The sequence below is a fragment of the Glossina fuscipes genome, unplaced genomic scaffold (assembly GCF_014805625.2).
Source record: "Glossina fuscipes isolate IAEA_lab_2018 unplaced genomic scaffold, Yale_Gfus_2 114, whole genome shotgun sequence".
Taxonomy (NCBI): Eukaryota; Metazoa; Arthropoda; class Insecta; order Diptera; family Glossinidae; genus Glossina; species Glossina fuscipes.
In genome coordinates, this window is record NW_023998457.1 from 665502 (window position 1) to 685325 (window position 19824).

General features: G+C 32.7%; 4 protein-coding genes across 7 annotated transcripts in view; 1 reads left to right on the forward strand and 3 right to left on the reverse strand.

Annotated features, from left to right (window-relative positions):
* Positions 1 to 381: 381 nt before the first annotated feature.
* LOC119639915 (3-oxoacyl-[acyl-carrier-protein] reductase FabG-like) lies at positions 382 to 1227 on the reverse strand. The gene has a single exon (XM_038037637.1). The coding sequence runs from the start codon at positions 1188 to 1190 to the stop codon at positions 426 to 428; it is 765 nt and encodes a 254-aa protein (XP_037893565.1). The 5' UTR covers positions 1191 to 1227; the 3' UTR covers positions 382 to 425.
* A 705-nt stretch (positions 1228 to 1932) lies between these two features.
* Positions 1933 to 2943, forward strand: LOC119639902 (3-oxoacyl-[acyl-carrier-protein] reductase FabG-like). Its single transcript, XM_038037609.1, has one exon. The coding sequence runs from the start codon at positions 2009 to 2011 to the stop codon at positions 2777 to 2779; it is 771 nt and encodes a 256-aa protein (XP_037893537.1). The 5' UTR covers positions 1933 to 2008; the 3' UTR covers positions 2780 to 2943.
* Positions 2944 to 3781: 838 nt separating this feature from the next.
* On the reverse strand, positions 3782 to 5000 carry LOC119639944 (3-oxoacyl-[acyl-carrier-protein] reductase FabG-like). Its single transcript, XM_038037687.1, has 2 exons — positions 4709 to 5000; positions 3782 to 4640 (listed from the first exon to the last, which is right to left on the reverse strand). The coding sequence occupies exon 2, from the start codon at positions 4634 to 4636 to the stop codon at positions 3866 to 3868; it is 771 nt and encodes a 256-aa protein (XP_037893615.1). The 5' UTR covers positions 4637 to 4640; positions 4709 to 5000; the 3' UTR covers positions 3782 to 3865.
* An 8783-nt stretch (positions 5001 to 13783) lies between these two features.
* Positions 13784 to 19824, reverse strand: part of LOC119640062 (golgin subfamily A member 4) — a 62675-nt gene continuing 56634 nt past the window's right edge. For 3 of the 4 annotated variants that reach the window (XM_038037839.1, XM_038037840.1, XM_038037837.1), the window contains exons 6-12: positions 18148 to 18605; positions 17965 to 18050; positions 17758 to 17835; positions 16019 to 16123; positions 15779 to 15940; positions 14150 to 14299; positions 13784 to 14063 (exon numbers count right to left, since the gene is read on the reverse strand). In XM_038037839.1, coding sequence (XP_037893767.1) covers positions 13880 to 14063; positions 14150 to 14299; positions 15779 to 15940; positions 16019 to 16123; positions 17758 to 17835; positions 17965 to 18050; positions 18148 to 18605 — 1223 coding nt within the window. In that variant the 3' untranslated portion in view covers positions 13784 to 13879. The remainder of the gene's footprint in view (positions 14064 to 14149; positions 14300 to 15778; positions 15941 to 16018; positions 16124 to 17757; positions 17836 to 17964; positions 18051 to 18147; positions 18606 to 19824) is intronic. The other variant, XM_038037838.1, reaches the window with a different exon arrangement.

The following is a 19824-nucleotide window of genomic DNA, read 5'->3' on the forward strand; positions in this document are numbered from 1 at the left end:
CCGGCTTACTTTTCCTCTTTCAGCTATAAACGTCTTAATAATCCACAGCACCGCTTATCCTGTACGGTAGATACAACGTTTACCTACAGATTGGAGTACAAAAGAAATATCCGGATCAGAAATCTTGAAAACTTATTCATAGATTATAATTTAATTTTAATACCATCCGCCTGAGTGGCCGAGTAGGCAAGTCTCGACTAAAAACTCAATGATCGTGGGTTCAAATCTCAAGTGCGGTAGAGTTTTTACTAAAGCCGAAAGCCTTAGATGCTAGTGCTTTAAGACATTAGTCTCAGAATTTATTCTCTGGCTAAATTTATAATAATAATAATAATTTTAATACCACTTTTAAGAAAGCCCATTTGCATCAAAATATAAAAAATATGATTTTTATTAATTCCAATACAAGATTAATCGAAATGTTTTCATCTGGGACAAGTGGCTTGTTTACCACCGTCTACCGGCATATTACAACCGGTTATAAAGCTCGCTTTGTCACTAGCCAGGAAACATATAGCATTAGAAACATCCTTCACGGTACCAACTCTGCCTAAAGGATGAGTATCTTTAGAATGTTCTAGAAATTTCTCATACGCAGTTTCATCCATGCCACCGCGTTTATGTAATTCTGTTGTAATAACGCCCGGATTAACGGAATTACAACGCACACCGGCTGCGGCCAACTCCAAGGCGACACATTTAGTAAACTGATCTAAAGCCGATTTAGAGATGTTGTATGCTAATACTCCGGGAAAGGAACGTAAACCGCATACACTAGATACGTTGATAATATTACCTTTGTTTTTTTTCAATTCAGGAACTGCAAGCATTGTTAAGTGATAAATCGAACGCATATTTATATTCATGACGCGATCGTATTGTTCAAGGCTAGTGTTCTCAATACTGCCAATTTCAATGATACCAGCATTATTTACCAAAATATCCAATCTTTGGAATTTATTAAGGGCCGTTTTAAACATTTGCTTTACTTCTTCTTCATTTGTGACGTCTGCTTGTATTATTAGGTGATTACTTGAATTTAAGCAAGCTTCAGCAGTCTTATTTAATCTCTCTACGTTACGTCCGACTAAAACCAATTTGCCTCCGTAACCGGCAAATTCCTTGGCAACTTCTGCACCAATACCCGAGCTAGCTCCTGTAACAAGTACAACTTTTCCGTTGAAGTCCATATTATATCTGTGTTCTTTAAAGACTAATTAAGACTATTTAATAAAAACTCTCAAACATCGCATTGCCAGATTCAAACAAAAATTATTATTATTTTATGTTGAGAGATGTTTGCGAGCCACAAAAATAATCATAAAAAATCACTAAAAATTATCGAAACGATCTTTCGTCACCCTTTTTAGTTTTATCGAGGACAACTTCTCGTGACGATTAAAAGTGAACGCCTCATTTCGCTTGTCTAAATTTTTCATACAATATTTTCAATTTTCTCTAGTCAGAGAATAGACATGTACATAAGCTCACTTACTCTTGCTAGAATCTCGACGCTCCTCATGATGTCCATTCTCATTCTATTTTATCACTGTCTTCTCTTTCTAGCATATCATTTAAAGATAGCATTGCAGGTTAAAAAAATATATATTTCCTTGCATATTAGCCACATGCATACATAAACTTTATAAAAATTTTTCAGCTAGGAAATAAGAAGATGATGATCTTAATATTTTTATACGTTTCTTATGTAAATATAGTATTGTATTGTTTTTATCTTATTAAGGAATCTTTTTTTGTTTTTGCATTACTCATTCGTGTATTGTTTGATAATATGTGGGTGCGTAAATTTCCTAATTGTAAAAACTTCAACAATTATTAAATACCACTTTTTATTTAAATACCAGTGTTACCAACTTCAAAAGTTACCAAAAGTATACCTGGCAAGTCAATCAGATTAGTTAAATAGTAATAGACTGTTTTACATCAATTCTGATTAGAGATCTAGTTGTTACGTGAGTTAAGTGTCGGATCATTAAGATATCGGATCATGGATTTTTCAGATAAAGTTGTTTTAATAACGGGAGCAAGTTCTGGTATTGGAGCTGCTGCTGCTGTACATTTGGCTAAATTAGGCGGTCAATTAGTTCTTGTGGGTCGCAACCTTGAGAAGTTGCAAGAAACTGCGGCTAAGATACAAGCTGTTAAAGGTAAAACGCCCTTTGCGCTTCAAGCGGATATGACCAATGACCAGGATGTTAAACGCGTAATAGATGATACTATTAAAAAGTGTGGAAAAATAAACGTATTAATTAACAATGCTGGAATATTGGAAACGGGAACAATTGAAAATACGAGTTTGGAGCAATATGACCGGATAATGAATACTAATGTTAGAGGAGTGTATCAGCTTACAATGCTAGCAGTGCCATATTTAATAGCCACAAAAGGTAATATAGTGAATGTGAGCAGTGTTAATGGTATTCGCTCATTTCCTGGTGTCTTGTCATATAACATCTCAAAAGCTGCTATCGATCAATTTACGCGATGCGTTGCCCTTGAACTGGCCTTGAAGGGTGTACGATGCAATTCAGTTAACCCCGGTGTTATTGTAACAGACATTCATAAACGTGGCGGTATGAATGATGAGACGTATGCCAAATTTCTAGAGCATTGTCGTACGACGCACGCTTTAGGACGTGTGGGTCAAGTTGAAGAAGTCGCACATGCAATTGCTTTTCTCGCCAGTGATCATGCCAGCTTTACTACTGGTGTCAGTTTACCAGTGGATGGTGGCCGCCATGCCATGTGCCCTAGATAGAGACACCCACTACTTGATAGGGAAGAAGTAAAAATCTAAAATGAAAGCATTTATTTTGCCTGAAATTGATCATCCTATAAAAGCATTCAATATCAATGTTAAAAAAAAAAAAAAACTTGAAGATTATTAAATAAATTTGTTGTGATACTAGTACAAATATCAATTCATCCACAAAATCATAGCATTAAGTTTATTATTCAATTCATTTTAAAAGAGGAATAAGTGCTTTGTGCTTTGTGATAACGTTGCTAAGTGCATATCTCACAACATCGTTTTCAACGAGGCATGTCCGACACTTTTGATAAGTGAAATATTCTATGACTGCAGTTAAATATATGATCTATCGATATTTAATCTTAACGAAGAACGGGGGTGGGATTGTTTTCCACTTGAAAGGAACTTTTGAATATATATATATATATATATATATATATTCAAGATATGTATATATTTATGTATACATGTACAAAATTTGGATACAAGAACTTTCTGGCAAAATAATGCATTTTGAAAATGCTTCCGTGCAGCTTTTTTTTTTAGTTACAATTTTTAAATTTTGTAAGCTTTGTATTTGTAAAAAAAACAGTTTTGAAAAAGTAGAACAGAATCCGAAAAAGGCGACTGTATTCCCGGAAGCATCTCCTCGTTTCCTCGTATATATATATATATATATATATACCAACTTGAAACAGATCTCTAGACTGAACTGTTGAATTTTTTGATTTGTGTGCTTAATTCGTCGAAAGCGGTAAGAGAACATAAGAGATTTTTAAGTTTCTTGTTGCACGGAAAATTTTAAACTCGTTATAGCAAGATAAGCAGACATGGTTCGATGGCGCTATTTGGATCAATTTAAAATTTATTTTATAGTTTTGTACTACTAATTGTGCTGTGAATGACAAATTTTTAAGAATTATAATACAGGTCCCTAAGTGAGCAGAAAAGCGTTAAGCCTCTAATCCGACAAGAGAATATATAGAGAATGCTTGCCTGCATCTATAGTATGTTATTATTGAATCAATATAAGATTTATTTAAATGCAAATACAACACAATTTCTCCTTTTATATATATATATATTTATTGTTTATCGGGGACACATAGCATGACGACCACCGTCCACAGCCAAACTGACGCCTGTAGTGAAGGATGCTAAATCGCTGGCTAAAAAGGTGATAGCATCGGCAACTTCATCGGCTTTGCCAGGTCGGCCTAATGCATGCGTCGTCTTAGAGTGTTCTAAAAATTTCGAGTACGCTTCTGCATTCATGCCACCACGTTTGTGTAGATTAGTTACTGTGACGCCGGGATTAACGCAATTCGCTCTGACTCCTTTCGCGGCCAATTCCAAGGCCACGCAACGTGTAAACTGATCGACCCCCATTTTTGATATATTATAAGCGAGTACTCCCGGAAACGAACGTATACCGTTAACACTGCTTACGTTGACTATGTTACCTTTACTTTTAATCAATTCCGGTACCGCCAACATAGTTAAATGATACATGGCACGTAAATTTATATTCATTACCCGATCATATTGCTCCAACGAAGTATTCTCAATAGTACCAGTTTCAATAATTCCCGCATTATTAACTAGAACATCCAATTTTTTATATGTACAAAATGTTTCTTCCCAAACTTTTTTCGTGTCGGTCTCTTTGGAGATATCACCCACTGCCAGATGCGGTGTACATTTACTCACCGCAGTGCATTGTTCCGCAACTTTCTGCAAATTTTCCACATTACGTCCGTTTAAAGCCAGTATTGCGCCCAACTTTGCAAATTTCACTGCTGCGGCAGCTCCAATACCGGAACTTGCCCCGGTAATTAGCACTACTTTACCGGCGAAATTCATTTTTCTTAAATTAATACAAAAAATATCTCATTTAATAGAATTGCGTAACATTTTGTTTGATTTTGTTATTACCCCTCTTATCGTCTATTTATTGAATGCAAGCGAAAGGTTTTCCTTCCTAATTTCACTTTCAAAATTTATTTACAGTATGCGATTATTAGATTAATTTAAACATATATGCGGCTATCTCTCGCCAGTGTTTATTGCATTAGCCACTGATAATAGGAAAAGATATTCTCTTTGATCAGATGTTTATGATGCGAATTCAAAACTGGTTTGCGTAGGAATGCTTTTACAGAGTTTATCGTTTTTACGAAAGACAGCAACGAAGGAAAGAAAGAAAGGAAAATAAAAAGAATTTGAGAAATTCATAGGATTTTATCCCGCAGCATAATGATCGTATAATGATCGTATAATCAAAGTTGCTTAAATTTTAAAATCATTCATCCTAAGGTAAATGTAATGTTGTTTCAAACAACATTTAAAATGAGTTATTAAGTGTTTTGCAAAAGTTTTGATCAGCGACTACTATGGGTAAAAATGACAAAGAAATGGGAAATAACGGTTGAATTCGATTGTTTTGACCTTCCTCTAGATAATATGGTAGTTGTCCATTTATTGTTATTGATTTATTCAGCGTACACCGATGCTAATCATGGAGCGCCTAAAATTCTTTTTCTTCACTTTTGCTGTTTATTTGATGAAATCTGCCGTCGAAGCCCATCAAACACGTTCAGAGGCTTATGCGGTAATGCCGCTCTTACGTATCAGGTTCAACGGTTCCGACAGAGGCTACCCGAATTTCCTGAAAATGCCGTTTTTTGACTACTTCTTGCAAGAGTTGCTCAGGATACACTGTTGTAACTCGAATGGGAAGCTCTGTCATACCCAGTGTATCGTCAGGCCTAGTGCCTCCTGATTACCACTTGTACAGCAGGACTTGGCTATCGTGGAAAGTTGAAGAAGTGCGGAAATGCGTCGAAGGATGGGATCGCTGCCAACCGCATATAACTTCTTTCGACATTATACCACCATGTTGCCAAAAGTATTGTAAAATGCTGTAGAATATGGTGGAAACTATTTAGATATATATATATATATATTGTTCCATTTATCCACAATAAATGCCTTCTTCATGTGAAAAAGCCATCAAAATATTTGTAAACGCCTAATTATTGAGGATTATTGTCAGTTTTTAGTGTTTTTTATTAAGATTAGGTTTTAATTCCTCAAGAAGATCGAATTTCATAATGAGAATATTTAAGAATCTCCAGTAATTATTAGGGAACATTTTAACTGATTAATATATTTGCTGAATTTATATTCAAACTCTGTCAGCCGAAGACATTTAAATTTTTAAATTCATTAAGAACCAGGCGTGGTCATAGTAGGAGTTTGTTGTTTTCTATTTGCCACTACTACAAGCTTAAATCATAGCATAGTAGAGCTTTCACTTTCCGAGAATCTTTTTTGCTTATTCGAACGATTCGAATGATCATGGAATAATGTCAGGAACTTAGGCGATCGATGCTACGAAACGAATCGAAAATAATTAATGTTTACTTGTCCTTGCGTTTTTAAACCTCTTTATAGTTTTATAATAACAATAATTAAAAAACAAGTAAGAACATTATATTTGTCGTGGGTCAAGGCGGAGCGGGGAGCGGGGGGCTACCTACCCTTATGTTTTTCTTATTCTACTCTTCAAGTTCTTTTATTTGATATCCATATCGCTGGTATGATTAAGAAAAAAATTAAATAACAAGGTCGCGGTGTCTGCCATATTCATTTCAGAATTAACCCATTTTAGGTAAATAGTATACTTTCATTTGAGGAATGCACAAAATAGATTTACCCGTTCTATTTTGTTTGCCTTATGATAAATAAGCATAAAACCTCAAACAAATGAAAAAAAAAAATTTTTAATTACTTACAACTTTGTTTTGGGCATGGCCGATTTTTTTCATTTTAGCGCGTAACGAGTAAAGCATTTCGTAAAGTAAATGTGAAAATTTTCAGCGTTCCTAGCTTTGATAACTTCTGAATAACGAGCAAAAACCCATAAGAAAAACGGACTTGTGTTTAATTTATGCTTCCCTGCGGGCTTCTGCTGTGGTCAATTTGGATCATTTTCCTTAGCAACATGCGAGCAAAAACTATCAATATTTCTACCATATTTGAAAACGACATGTTCGCTTTTGCTATGAGGAGAGTACAAACAACAAGCACCACACAGTCACAGACGGACAAACATGGCTTAATCAATTCAGAATTTTCCGCCGATGAAAAGTATGCGTCCTTTATAAGGTCTCTGAAGCTTCCTTTTAGATGTCAAATAAGTTACGAAAAAAAAGTGAGTGTAGTACCATCCTTCAGTGGTGAATATACCAAGTATGGATATTATAGTCGGGCAAGGCCGGGTTTTAGATACTCTACATCGCTTCGCCTAGTCATTCTCACGTTTTCTTAAAATACATCAAAAATTACACATTGTTTTCCTGCAAAGCCTTACTTTCCATTATAGCCTGTTTATTGGAGGACGCCCGAAAGATTATAAGACATGATCAAAATTTAGCAAACTTAATTTACTTCCCTGCGCACAATTCTAGAGCTCTAGCGGAGGTCTTTCATGGACAAAGGTTCATGCAAAATCGTACACTGCTTGTGAATACGAATTTTTTATCCGACAGTCAACTATCTATTCCGCCGACACAGCACCAAATATTGCTCTGAATTATCAACACAAAATAATGAAAAGTAAGCAAGCAAGGCACGCACTTCTAGAACTCTACTGAAGCAAAATGTTACACTGCCTTCTGATCTCAGCTATCTCAAGTAACTTAATTTTACGGTCTTCATAAACTTTTTTATGGTTTCCGGAATAACTACTTAAATCAGACGTTTGAAGCCGCAGTTCATGCAATCTTTTTTCGTATCATGAAGCCACCGACAAATTATTGTTTTCGACAGAGATCTCATAACACTTTTAAGACCGGAGACTTATTGAGTGATGCGTGCATAGATATGTAGATGTTTAATAGAAACATTTTGAGCGATTGTTGTCGATTTTATGACACAATCCTCGTATTTGTTGATTTACATTACTGCCCTCGTAAGATAAAAGTTTTTATTATATTAATTTGTTTTTATTTTTGTAAAGACATGTTTTTCCATCAGTGTTCTTTTTTTTCTTTTATATCGATTTTTTTCATGATTTCTTTGTTTTTTTTTTTTGTTTTTGTGTGTTTAAATAATACTATATACTGACAATCATCAATCACTTTCCTCATAATAATGAGTAAAATTCTTTCTTTTCTTTTCTTTTTTTTTACATTCTTAGATATTACAGATATCAGAGCGCAAGAGATAGAACTAATTCAAAGTACATACATTATTATAGATTGACTTATTATTATAATAATTGTGTGAGTTTTATTTTTATTTTATAAATTTAACTAAACTATGGCTCACAAGAATAAAATCAAAAACATATGCAACTTAATGTCAATTATCAACGTTATGGAATGGGAAAGAGGTGCGTGAGGGAGTGGGTGATGGAGGGCGGAGGGGGGCGGGGGGGATGATAGTGAAAGATACGTTTCTCAATAATTTGATAGAAAAGCGTCTACGAGTTTATTTTGTGTTGCTCTTTTTTTCCTTTTTGCTCTTTTTCATTTAAAAAAAAATGATCAGATTTATTTTTTAATGCTATAAAAATATATACGATTTTTAGATGTTAGGGATATTTTTTTCTTTTCTTGTCTTAGTTTTCATAATATTAAACATTTGTTTTTTTTTTTTTTCAATGTGAGATTTGATTATTAATGTAAGGATGAGTTCAGTGTTTGTTTAGTTTTTCAAAAATTTTATTTTATTTTTATTATGTTTAGTTAAGTATACTTACTTAGGAATGGAAGTTTCTCGAATTCTCCTTTTTTTTTTTATTTTTTTTAATTCAAATTTGCATCAAAATCTTGATGAACGATTTTTGTATGTAATTGAAAATTAATTCAAACATTTTCCTTTTAACCCCACCACCTGAAGATGTAATACTGGATACATTTACAAAGATCAGAGATAGTTCTGTTTCTTGATCGCACTAATCGATCTAAATTCGCCTTAATTTTCGTATTTTTGTTGTAAAGAAATTCTTAAATTTGTATATGAAAATTTTTTTTAGCTAAAAATATTCGATTGCGATAGGATTAGAACTAAGGAAAATTTGGAATTAGGAAACCATTACTTTCTTTTTCTACTTAGTTCCGACAAATATGATATTCAAAATTGAAATACTTTACATATTTCTTCTTCTTCTTATTTTTCTTGATCTTCTGCTCAACCAATCGACAACCGAAAATTTGATGTAAAAAGGATCCACTGTATATAATTACTAGATACTTAAGTGTCATCCTCTAGGCCGCTAGCTTTGTAGCTTTCTCTATACACTTAAGTCAAATTTTAATGATGATGATAAGAAAAGTTATAATACAAATTGAAAGAATTGTCATGAAAAACAAGCGCCAGTACCTACTGCATATAAAACTCCGAAGTAGGGATTGGTTGATAATTCCAATCGAAAGATTTTCCAATCAATAGTAAGAAAAAACGCGTAGTGTCGAGCGAGTCCATAACCGATAGATTTCCACTTTACCATATCATAATAGGCTCTAGGTCTTGCTATATCCCAAATAAGTTGTGACACAAAGATGTATTACATATGTGCGGCTGTATGCACCAGGGGGACTTGAGTTGAATCCACCTCTTATTCAGAATCACTTTCTAAATCAATTTAAGCTCGTCTGTCCGTCAGCGCTTTTTGTATTCAACCAGGGTCGTCATTTACCAATTTTTTTTATTGAAATTTCTTACATGGAAATGTTTGGGTGCGTGGACGAACGCTATTGAAAACAGTTCGGATAGGATCACTTTTTTGACAACTCCCCTTATAAGGCCTTTTATATTATTTTTAAGAAATCGTTATATCAATAATTGTATTAAAGAAAGTTGTGAAGGGTGTTAAATGTTGGGCCGGAGACCATTTCCACTAATTTTTTCACTTGTTTTCAATTGTCATAATCAATATGTAACTAGTTGCAGACGTGGGAGAGATTTCTAAAGAAACAAATGTTAATTTTTGATCTGAAATATAAAAGATTTGTGTAGCGTACATAATAATACCACGTATCGGAGACTTCGTATGGGGCCGGAAAAGCCACTTATCATATAATTTCACAGATCTATTTTTCGCATTCTTTCGGTCTTATAAGCGTTCTCAAGAAAAGGAATCTAAAATTTTTGAAATTTTTTTTATGAATATAGATCAAGTGTTATAGGGTATATTATGTCGGATTTTAACTTGTTAGAACTTAAATGACTAGACGAAACTATTCTGTATCCAAACACAAAATTTTGCCTTCCTGTCGGAATTTTTGCGATCATAGCAGACAGACGGGCTGACAAGTCAACTTGAAAACTAATGAAATCTCCCACGAGACCTGCATACCTCTATTCTCTTTTATAACTGATAATAAATGAAGGCGGGGAAATCACATTTCTTATTGCATACTTTATCACCAATCTTTTAAAAAACATTTGGAATGTCTCATGGTCATACCTAATCTATTGAAAGGAAAACGAAAAAAACCGAAAGTTTTTGCCCATAAAAAAAGTATTATGAATTCCTTCATCACTACGTATATATGTATGGCGTGCATTTAATTATCGTTTGGATTGGTTGCACATTAAGGGCAGCAATAAAAAAAAAGAAAAAGTGAATTTTATACTTGCGAAGGGAAAGTTCCACCTAACGCGTTAACTAGTGAAAATACTTTTATTAAAAAATGTGAATATCGTGCTAGCGAAACTAAGCGAAAGTTCTTTCCTCCAAAGAAAAGAATACTCACACGATTTTTAGTGCTTAATAAAAAAGTAGGTTTCGTACTTTAAGCGCTTTATCACGTGTTACTTAAAAAAATTTTTTTAAAACGCCACCAACCTATCAACGAAAAAGTTCTTTCAAAGACTCTATAAATTCTGCTAAAACTACAAGTGTTTACTTATTTAAGAATTCAGAAGCTAAGAGCAATTGAAAACTATTGAGAATAAAATTTTCAATTTTAATACTTCAATACTTTTATAAATTGAAACATATAAGAGATAATTTAAAATTTTGAGATAACTCGTTTAAGTCACTATGCAAATAACATTTTGGATGCATACGGAACTTTAATGCGACCCTAGTTTTCTCTTTTGCTTCTTTATTGATATTACCGATATTTTGACAACAATTCGTGTCAAATAGGTTAGGTGAATAAATTTTTATTAAAGGTAGCTTCCATACCATCCAGCCAGCGTTTGAAGTTTTTACTTAAAAAAAAAAAAGATATTAGCTTAACAAACAGATAACCGACTAAATAACTAAAAACGCTGACCAAATTTACACGTTATACATTAGCTCTTTTTTTACACGGTATTCTTGTAGCCAATCTTAAAATAACACGGTTCACAAATATGACATTTTCCCCGGCTTTACTTCATTGTCTATGTTCACCCAATTCTTTTTTTACACGATATTCTTGCAGCCAATCTTAAATTAGCGCGATTCAAAAAAATAACAATCTTTTTTTCCACGATATTTTTTGAACTGGTTTTGAAATAACGCGAATTACCAATAAGAACAAATGAAAATTTTGTGTTAGAATGAATCCCAAAAAAAAATTTTTGCTTTAATTTTAACTTTGACAGTGTCTTACAGAAACTTATGTACACAGCAATAAAGTAGAATTGGTGGAATAGTACCGTGCGGCTTAAACTCGCATATATGATAACGAGTTAATCTACTACGAGGAATACCCGAATTTTATGATTAGTCTTTTCTTTATCTCGTTGTATTACAATTTGAACACAATCGCCTTTTCTTTTTCACTATTTATTTTGTATTGGGAGTGTTCCGAGCCCGTAGGAACCCATAAATAATTTTGATAGGATTCAAACTACAGTTTTTTTTAATCTCAATGGTAAAGTTTCCAGTACAGTTTGTATTGATGATAATTGATGAAATGCGACATCGATTTCTATTCCCAATTTCAATAGGGATTGCATTTTAATTGTACACTAATTTTATTTTTTTGTTGTAATAAAAATGAATAGATTTTGTTTTATATATTTTTTGGGGAAAATATTTCGAGTTTCTCATTTTACACGACTTTTCCAAGTTGGGGAACATATCCTCAAATTTACCATATGTCATATGGTTTTTTTACACAATTTTCGAACGAGTTTATCTATCATTTAAAAAAAGTTAGATTTTTTTATACGATTTTCGAAGGAACATACCTACCGTGTAAAAAAAGTGAAGTTTATTTATGTGTATGTATATATAAATTTCACAAAAATTTTTCAAAAATTCCCATTTTTCTGCATACATCACTTGTATAAGTGAATAAATTATTAATGTAGTCTAAATACCTAGACAGGCCGATCAATCCATCATCAATCATACACATGCGTACATATGTATATATATATATATATATATATCTATATATGTACAATGTCTATACACAAAAGTGTATGCATGTTAGATTATATGTTATATGTATATATATATTTATATATAAAGACGTATATGCAGGTAGGCAGATAGTATCGATCCTAAGGCTTTTTAAATCCTAAAAGAAAGTTTTTTAAGAAACTTTCATTGGAAGTTTTGCGAGAACATTTTTAGGGTTGCTTTATACTGGCAGAAGAGGACGGAATTCCTGCTGTAGCAGTCATTATGTAACTTGAGAGAATTCTGCTTAGCTATACCCTTACAGACGACACATCCAAATTAATATAAATTGAGTTTCTTATATAGATGTTTAGGTTCACAGCCGAGAGTGTGTAAGAAAATTTAAATAAAAAAATATATTTTCCGTTAGTATCCTTAGCTAAGTTCCGTAAATAAAATTTGAAAATTTTTTTAAAAACGAATTACAAAATCGAAACTGATGCCAAAAGTTTGTGCGAATTTCTAGGACTGAAATATTTTTATCAAAAAAAATATAAAAATGAAAAATGTCAGCTTATTGAGGTGGTGGGTACAGTTTAATGGAATTTGAAACCGGTTTTCAAAACAATAAACTGCATATGAATTGTCATAGTTTCATAATTTAAAGTGTATATATATAGGCTTTAAGTAAAAACTAAAAAAGAGATAAAAATAAAATTTTCAAAAGTTCAAATTGTTTAAGTTATATTTAATCCTTTCTTTGTTTCTTTGTTTATTATTATTATTTTTTTTTTTTTTCTACCAAACAATTTTAGAATAATTGAAAACAAATATTGTGAGAAAAATATCTCTTAAAGAATAATTTTTAATAATTAATGAATACAGAGGTAAAGGCAAATTAAAAAAAAAAAACAAAACTAAACAATAAGTTATTGAATGCAATGATTAAAAAAAAAAAACAAAAACCAACGTGCACTAGGAGTAGGTGGTAGTAGAGTATACATTTACATTAGGAATATATGATGTGATTACAAAAAAGTTACGACATTATGCTTGTTGTATTTTAATTTAAAGGATAAATAAATAAACGAATCACAACAACTTAAGATCAGAATATCATAGTATGAACAGAGTTGTTCTTCTTTTCTTTTTTTTTTTTTTAAGTTTTGTTTTGTTTTTTGTTTTTATGCAATGAATGTAGTGTGCTCGCTTTCTTTTTCTTTTTCCCTTTTTTTTCCCTTTTTTTTTTGTTTTTCCTTAAACTTATTACAATAATTATTTTTACTACTATTTGTTAAATTATATAAGAGAAAATTTGAATTTGAAAAACTTATAAAAAGCGCTTTACAATGTATATATAAACCAATAAAAGACAACCATAGGTGCAAAATACGAACAAAAACAAATAAATCATAAATAAAAAACAAGTAACTGGAACAAATTACTTTCTTTTGTGGTTGTCCATTATGTGCGCTTTCATTTTATTTGTTTTTAATAGTGTAAATGTTAAATGTTAATTTAGTTTATTAATTATTGAGTAAATTAAGCCTTAACTGAGAGGAGAGAAGAACACATACAACCAAAAAATTGGGATAAACTTAATTTTCATTCATATATGTAATTAAGTTTGTGTATTTTTTTTTTGTTTGTTGTTGTTCTTTTTTTTTTTTTTTTTTTTAAATAATTATCATCATGTATATGTGTGAATGTGACTGAAGACGACGACGACGACGACGATTGCAACAACATCCTTAACTTCCTTGACCCGATATAAGTTCATCACAAATTTTCATAAGTTCCGCATTCTCCTTTGTTTTCTGCATTAATTGTTCAGTAATCGATGAATGAGCGATTTCTTGCTTTTTAAGTAACGCTTTCAGTTTTGTCGTCTCTATCGCATGATCTTTGGTTAAAGATTCCAGTTTTTTATTAGCTCTAAAAAGAAAATAAAGAATTTTTTTTTTAAATATACATATGTCTATGCACAGTTGTGTGTGTGTGTTGTGTCCGCTTCTGCTTACATTTCCAATTGTTGCATTGCATGGCTTTTCATTTTCTCATATCGTTGCTCCTGCAATCGCAAATTTTCTAAAGTACGTCGTTTCTCTGCTAATAAAGCCTCTTCGTTGCCCTTAAGTTGACACGTCATCTCTTTACTTTTCTCATATTTACTGCAATTAAATCATTTAATAACAATTAAATGATTAATTATTGTAAGCTTCATATATTATATAACATTCAAGGGGGTCTAATGCATAAATTTGCTGCTGACTTAAAAATTATTTTTATTTTTAATCTACTTGTAGCCGTCATTTTGAATTGGAGAAGTCTTAACTCATTCTAAAGTCTGAAAAGATTTGAAAGGCAAACTTTATAAGTGTAGGCGTTGCAAGGGGAAATGAAAATTTTATTGCATGTAATTGAGTTTTTGATTTGGGGTCATCATGGCGGTTGGAACGCTTCCTAATGTCCTATAATCGATTGGCGACTTCAAATATCAAGTATCGTCTCATAATGTATTCATAATATACCTACTTTCCAGCGAAGAAATGCGTTTTGGATTTTGGAAGATCACAAAAGCCTGCTCATTGTGGTAGCACTGCAATACAATTTAAAGGACTTACTTTAATCCAGAGCTGTTTTAACAGCCTTCTTTCGAAAAATAAAATATATTTATCAACAAATTCACTAGATGTTGAAAAATGTTTTGAGAATTTTTGTAGTTTCTTAATTTTTTAGTGATAAAATCACGGGAAAGCAAGTCTTTTAGAACACAAGCAAATCTTTGTAACGCCTTAAGCGTTACGTGTGCCTCTTTCAGTACACGCCAAAGCTCATTTGTGCAAGAAAATTGTTTGCAACACATTAACAACTGCATGTACCATTTTCGGTACACGGCAAAACTTGTTTGTGCATTCAACTAAGACGTTAATTTAAAAGTTAATTATTCCTATCACCATCATTAACAATTGTCTGCAACGTACAAATCGCATGCTTGGCATGCCAATGGCATCTAATCAATTTTCCTTATAGAACATTTTTATATAGCTCAGTGCACGTACACGTGGACGAAAAAAACTGTTCTAATCAATTTGTTATTTGTAAAAATAAATTCAAGGACATTATAACGTGTTTGTTGTTTATGGAAATAATATATTCAATGTAAGCATATGCCAGAGGGCGGCTTGTATTATTTTGTAAACATTTCAAATTTCATTTTCGAAAATTACAAAAAAAAATGTTGAAAACTAAAAACACTATACACTTCATTTACCTAAGCGAGTATGAAGCGAGTGTGAACAGCGAGAAAGTGTCAAAAAATTTTATTACAAGGACAGTAGCAAAAATGAATGTTTATTGGAAATGATTAGTGAACATTAGCTTGGTACGAAGTGAAACACACTGCCTACGAAAATTTGATATCAAAGTTTTAACATTCACACTAAGATTCTCACTTTGTTCGCCTAGTTTGGAGAATACCGTAAGCGAAAGCGATGAATAACTATAGAAACAGTTGATATTGGTCACAGCGGCAAACTTTGAACAACTTTGTAGACATATCTGATCTTAGTCAACATTTTATAAACCATTTACTATACTTGCAGCGCATTTATGCATAGACGCAATATATAATTTATGAATGTACATACACATGCAAATCGGAGAAGGTCGTTTCCAGTGAGGTTAAATGATGATAATACGAATCACGATCAGCCTTCACTTCGACCAATTGTTTTTCATAATTTTGTATTAATTGTTCCTTCTCGGCAATCAGTTCAGCTATGGCCTTTTCATAGGCTTCAATGACGCCACTAGCAAACAAAATAGGGGGAAGGGAAAATTAAAAAATTTTTAAATTAAAATTAAAAGCAAAAAAAAAAAACACTTACTTCATTTTTGATAAAGCTTTATCTTTTTCCGTAATACGTTTTATTAAAGCTTCCTCGCGTTGTTCAGCGTCTTTAAGTTTTTTCTCAATATCTTCTGTTTTGAGGCTGTTAAACGATAATAAAATGTTGAACCGCACTTACTATGATGATACATTGTAATATAAAGTAGATAAGTACAGCATAAAGGAAATTTTTGCCAATAGTAAAATTCTAACACATTTTAAAACAATGATGGAAGCAAATATCTTTATTGCACTCGTTTTCATTGGCGTATATGGGACATCATCATTTTAACTAAAGGAAACTTCAAATATCCCATGAAGTAAACGTATATTCTTCGTCAGCATGAAATTTTAAACCAATTCGAGCATGTCCGTCTGTCCATCTGTCTGTGATAAACATTCTCCTTGTCACAAAAAAGGAAGCTATCTGCTTCAAATTTGGCAGAAATATTGAAGTTTTTGCACGAAAATTGCTTTGGAATTGGACTGAATCGGTTAAAGGGTACGCCTACAATATAACATAAGATGAGACCGCCACTGTTTTAAAAAAAAAAAAAAAAATTGACTTTTGTGCTTGTTATTTATGAACTATAACGATAAAAATTTTGAATAGATTTTCTATGGATGGTCCTGTAGCTCTCCTGTACAAAGACGGTCACGCTTACTCAATATTATATAATATTGAAATCTTCAGAGGCATTATGAAGCCCGCATATCTTTCTAATCGATCTAAATCATATGTATACCGTTCTAGACATTTATCCGTTCCGCTGTCCAATTGTCTATTAATTGTGTGATAAATGTACCCAATGGAGATGTCTCACCGCTGCACTTTCATTCTAGAAAACCAGCTATGCCTATCCAACATTATAGTGTATGGAAGTTAAACGATAGTGGATACAGAAGGTTCGGTCTGAACTGAACAAAATTTTTAAGGCATTCATATATACGTATATATCTATATAGCACCAGAGTCCAGATTGTGTAATTTGAACTTACAATGTTTCGGCCAAATTTCAAGTCAATAGCTTCATTTTTGCGGCCAGAGGAATGCTTAGGACAGACTCTACACGGACGGATAGACGACCATGCTTAAATTAATTCATAATTATATATATACTTTGTTTTGTGTCTGAAGCTACCTTCAGGCCGTTGCAAACATTTTTACATAATGAATTTATCCCTCATCGTTCGCTGACGGATATAAAAGTATATTATGTAATATTGTCGTATGATTTGATGCTGCTTTCGAGAGCAAAAGTATCTGGCACATTTCGTTCGTACAGAGACAGCAATTTTTTTACATTCATTTTAGTGGATTAAGGCAAATGTTTAATCTCACCTCATAGATGAGGACACGCCCAAATTTCAAAATTTTTTTTTGCTGTTTGCAAGAATTGATTCAAACTAATGTTTGAAAGGTTTTAAAATCAATGACTTTTAAACCCTTTTGGTTTATTTAGACCTAATAAGGACACAGCAGGACATTTATATATGCCATAGATCACACGACATAAAAGAGTTTTATGAAACATAAAAGAAAAAAAAAATTTTTTTTTTCATACTTTTCTTGCACTTGATAACTTAATGAGTTTCAATGGCTCACGATAAGCTATTCCGGGAAACTAATAAAGGATGACAAGGAAACATGACTTGGCCATAATCAGACAAAGGAGTTCAGACAAACCGCATAACTGACAGATTGCTTTTCTTTTTCTCTTTTTTTGTTATACTCACACTTCATTTTTGATTTTTTTCTCAAGTTCATCCATTTTATAGTTGATCTGCGGTTTATCATCAGTTGGTGAGGTGTTGCTGTTTTTATGCAAAAATATATAAAAGAGAGAGAGAGAGAGACAGAGAGAGAGGAAGGCACTTATGTAAGTGAAAAGGTTTTGTACAAAAAAAAAAAAAATCGTTTTTTTAACAGAAATTCTTACTTACTTGGAATTGTCGTAGGTTTTATTACAATCGTTATCTAAACTGACGTCCTTAATCACATCGACATCGACACTCATTGTGGCATGCTTCTGTTAGAGGTCATGTAAGAGAAGAAGTATAAAAATAAAATAACGTACGTTCATCATAGTCAATGGATATCCTTTTTTTGTTTTTTTCAATATTTACTTTATATTCTTTTCCAAGTAATTGATTTTTATCTGGTTTATAGCTTTGTTGTTGTTGTTGTTGCTGCTGCTTCGGTTGTTGTATGGATTTTCCTTTAGTCAATCGATTAGTTACTTGGGTAAAAGTTTTTGTTGTTGGTTCATTAACAAATGAAATATCCTCAGTCGAATTCTCTTCCAAAGTTGGACTTAGACATGGTCTATTATTCGCATTATTGTTCGTGGCATTGAGTAAATGTAAGCGTAACTGCTGCTGCTGCTGCTGCTGCTCCTGATGATGACGCTGCTCTTGCTGCTGTGATTGCAATTTCAATCCTTGAGCCAGGGCTTGTCCCGTATTAGCGGGAATTGGTATACCCACTAAAGGATCAAATTTTAATAATAACGAACTACGATCCACTGGCACGTTATTATTGCCTTTGGTAAGAAGAAAATCAAAATCAGAAGGATTGAAAATTACTGCAAGAGAAAACAATTAAGAGAACACAAAACATAAAGTCGGGTAAGTTAATTGGATTAAACACACATTATAATTAGCACAAACAATATGTAGAAAAATTAATTGAAAATTATCATTCGGGCAGTGCCCAAACATTATACGTAGCCTACATCAAATACTGCAAAGCAAAGGCTTTTTCAATTCGGATCCAATTCTTTATATACCCCTACACCATTTGTGATACAAATTGTACGGATGTATGTAACGCTCAGGACCACTTTTTATTATAGCGATCAACAGATTGGAACTATCCGTCTATCCGTCCGTATGTCTTGTTTTCTTACTTCCTGACGATCTACATCGTAATCCCTCAAATATTGTCATGGTACACAGATACAGGCATAGTTTGGCCCAAAAACGAACATTGTTGCAAATGGTCCCGACTGGCCCACTTTTTCAAACACTACCCATATAAAGCTTTATTTCGAAAAGTCGTTTTTGTAGTTGTGTAGGGTGTTAAATGATGGTCAGGTTTTGTTTTTGTTTTTTGTGTATATATAAAATTCCATCAAAAAATACCGCGAATTACAGCGAGCTCTAGCTCTTATCACAAAAATATATGAGTAGACTACATCAGAAAGATTTAGGGACCAGTGTTGATTCATGAAGTAGCGAGAGTTAAGACCTTATCAACACATAAAGGCCTACGGGAGGTAGCCTAAAAAAGAGAACTATGTGCTTCAAATCTATGGATCTCAAAACCACTATTTTGAACTGACATTCAGAACAATTGCTTGATGCAACGTCTAAAAAAATGTTTGCGGTCACATCCCCATTTTTACTCTTCCATATTTATTTGGTAAGCTATACAACAATGTTGACATATATTTTATTTCTTGGGCCAAGCTACTTCGGTGTAGGATTATTTTTTCATATACCTCGAGCATTACAATCTGTAGGTTATATATAAAACACATGAGTAATGGGTGCGCTTAAGACAATTCAGAAAACTGCACTCTGCTGATTTCTATAACGTGGGCGAACGCCAAGGGCGTTGAGCAGGCTAGGTATAGTTTCAGAAAAAATAAATTTCTGAAAGAAATGGATCGTGAATATAGCTTACTGCCAGTGGCTATACTAGTTCTGGGAAATAAAAGAATTGAGTATCCTTTGATGTGAACCCTTTACCTTCATGAATAGGGGCAATTTTTCATTCAAACTATGCGCAACGATTTAGCA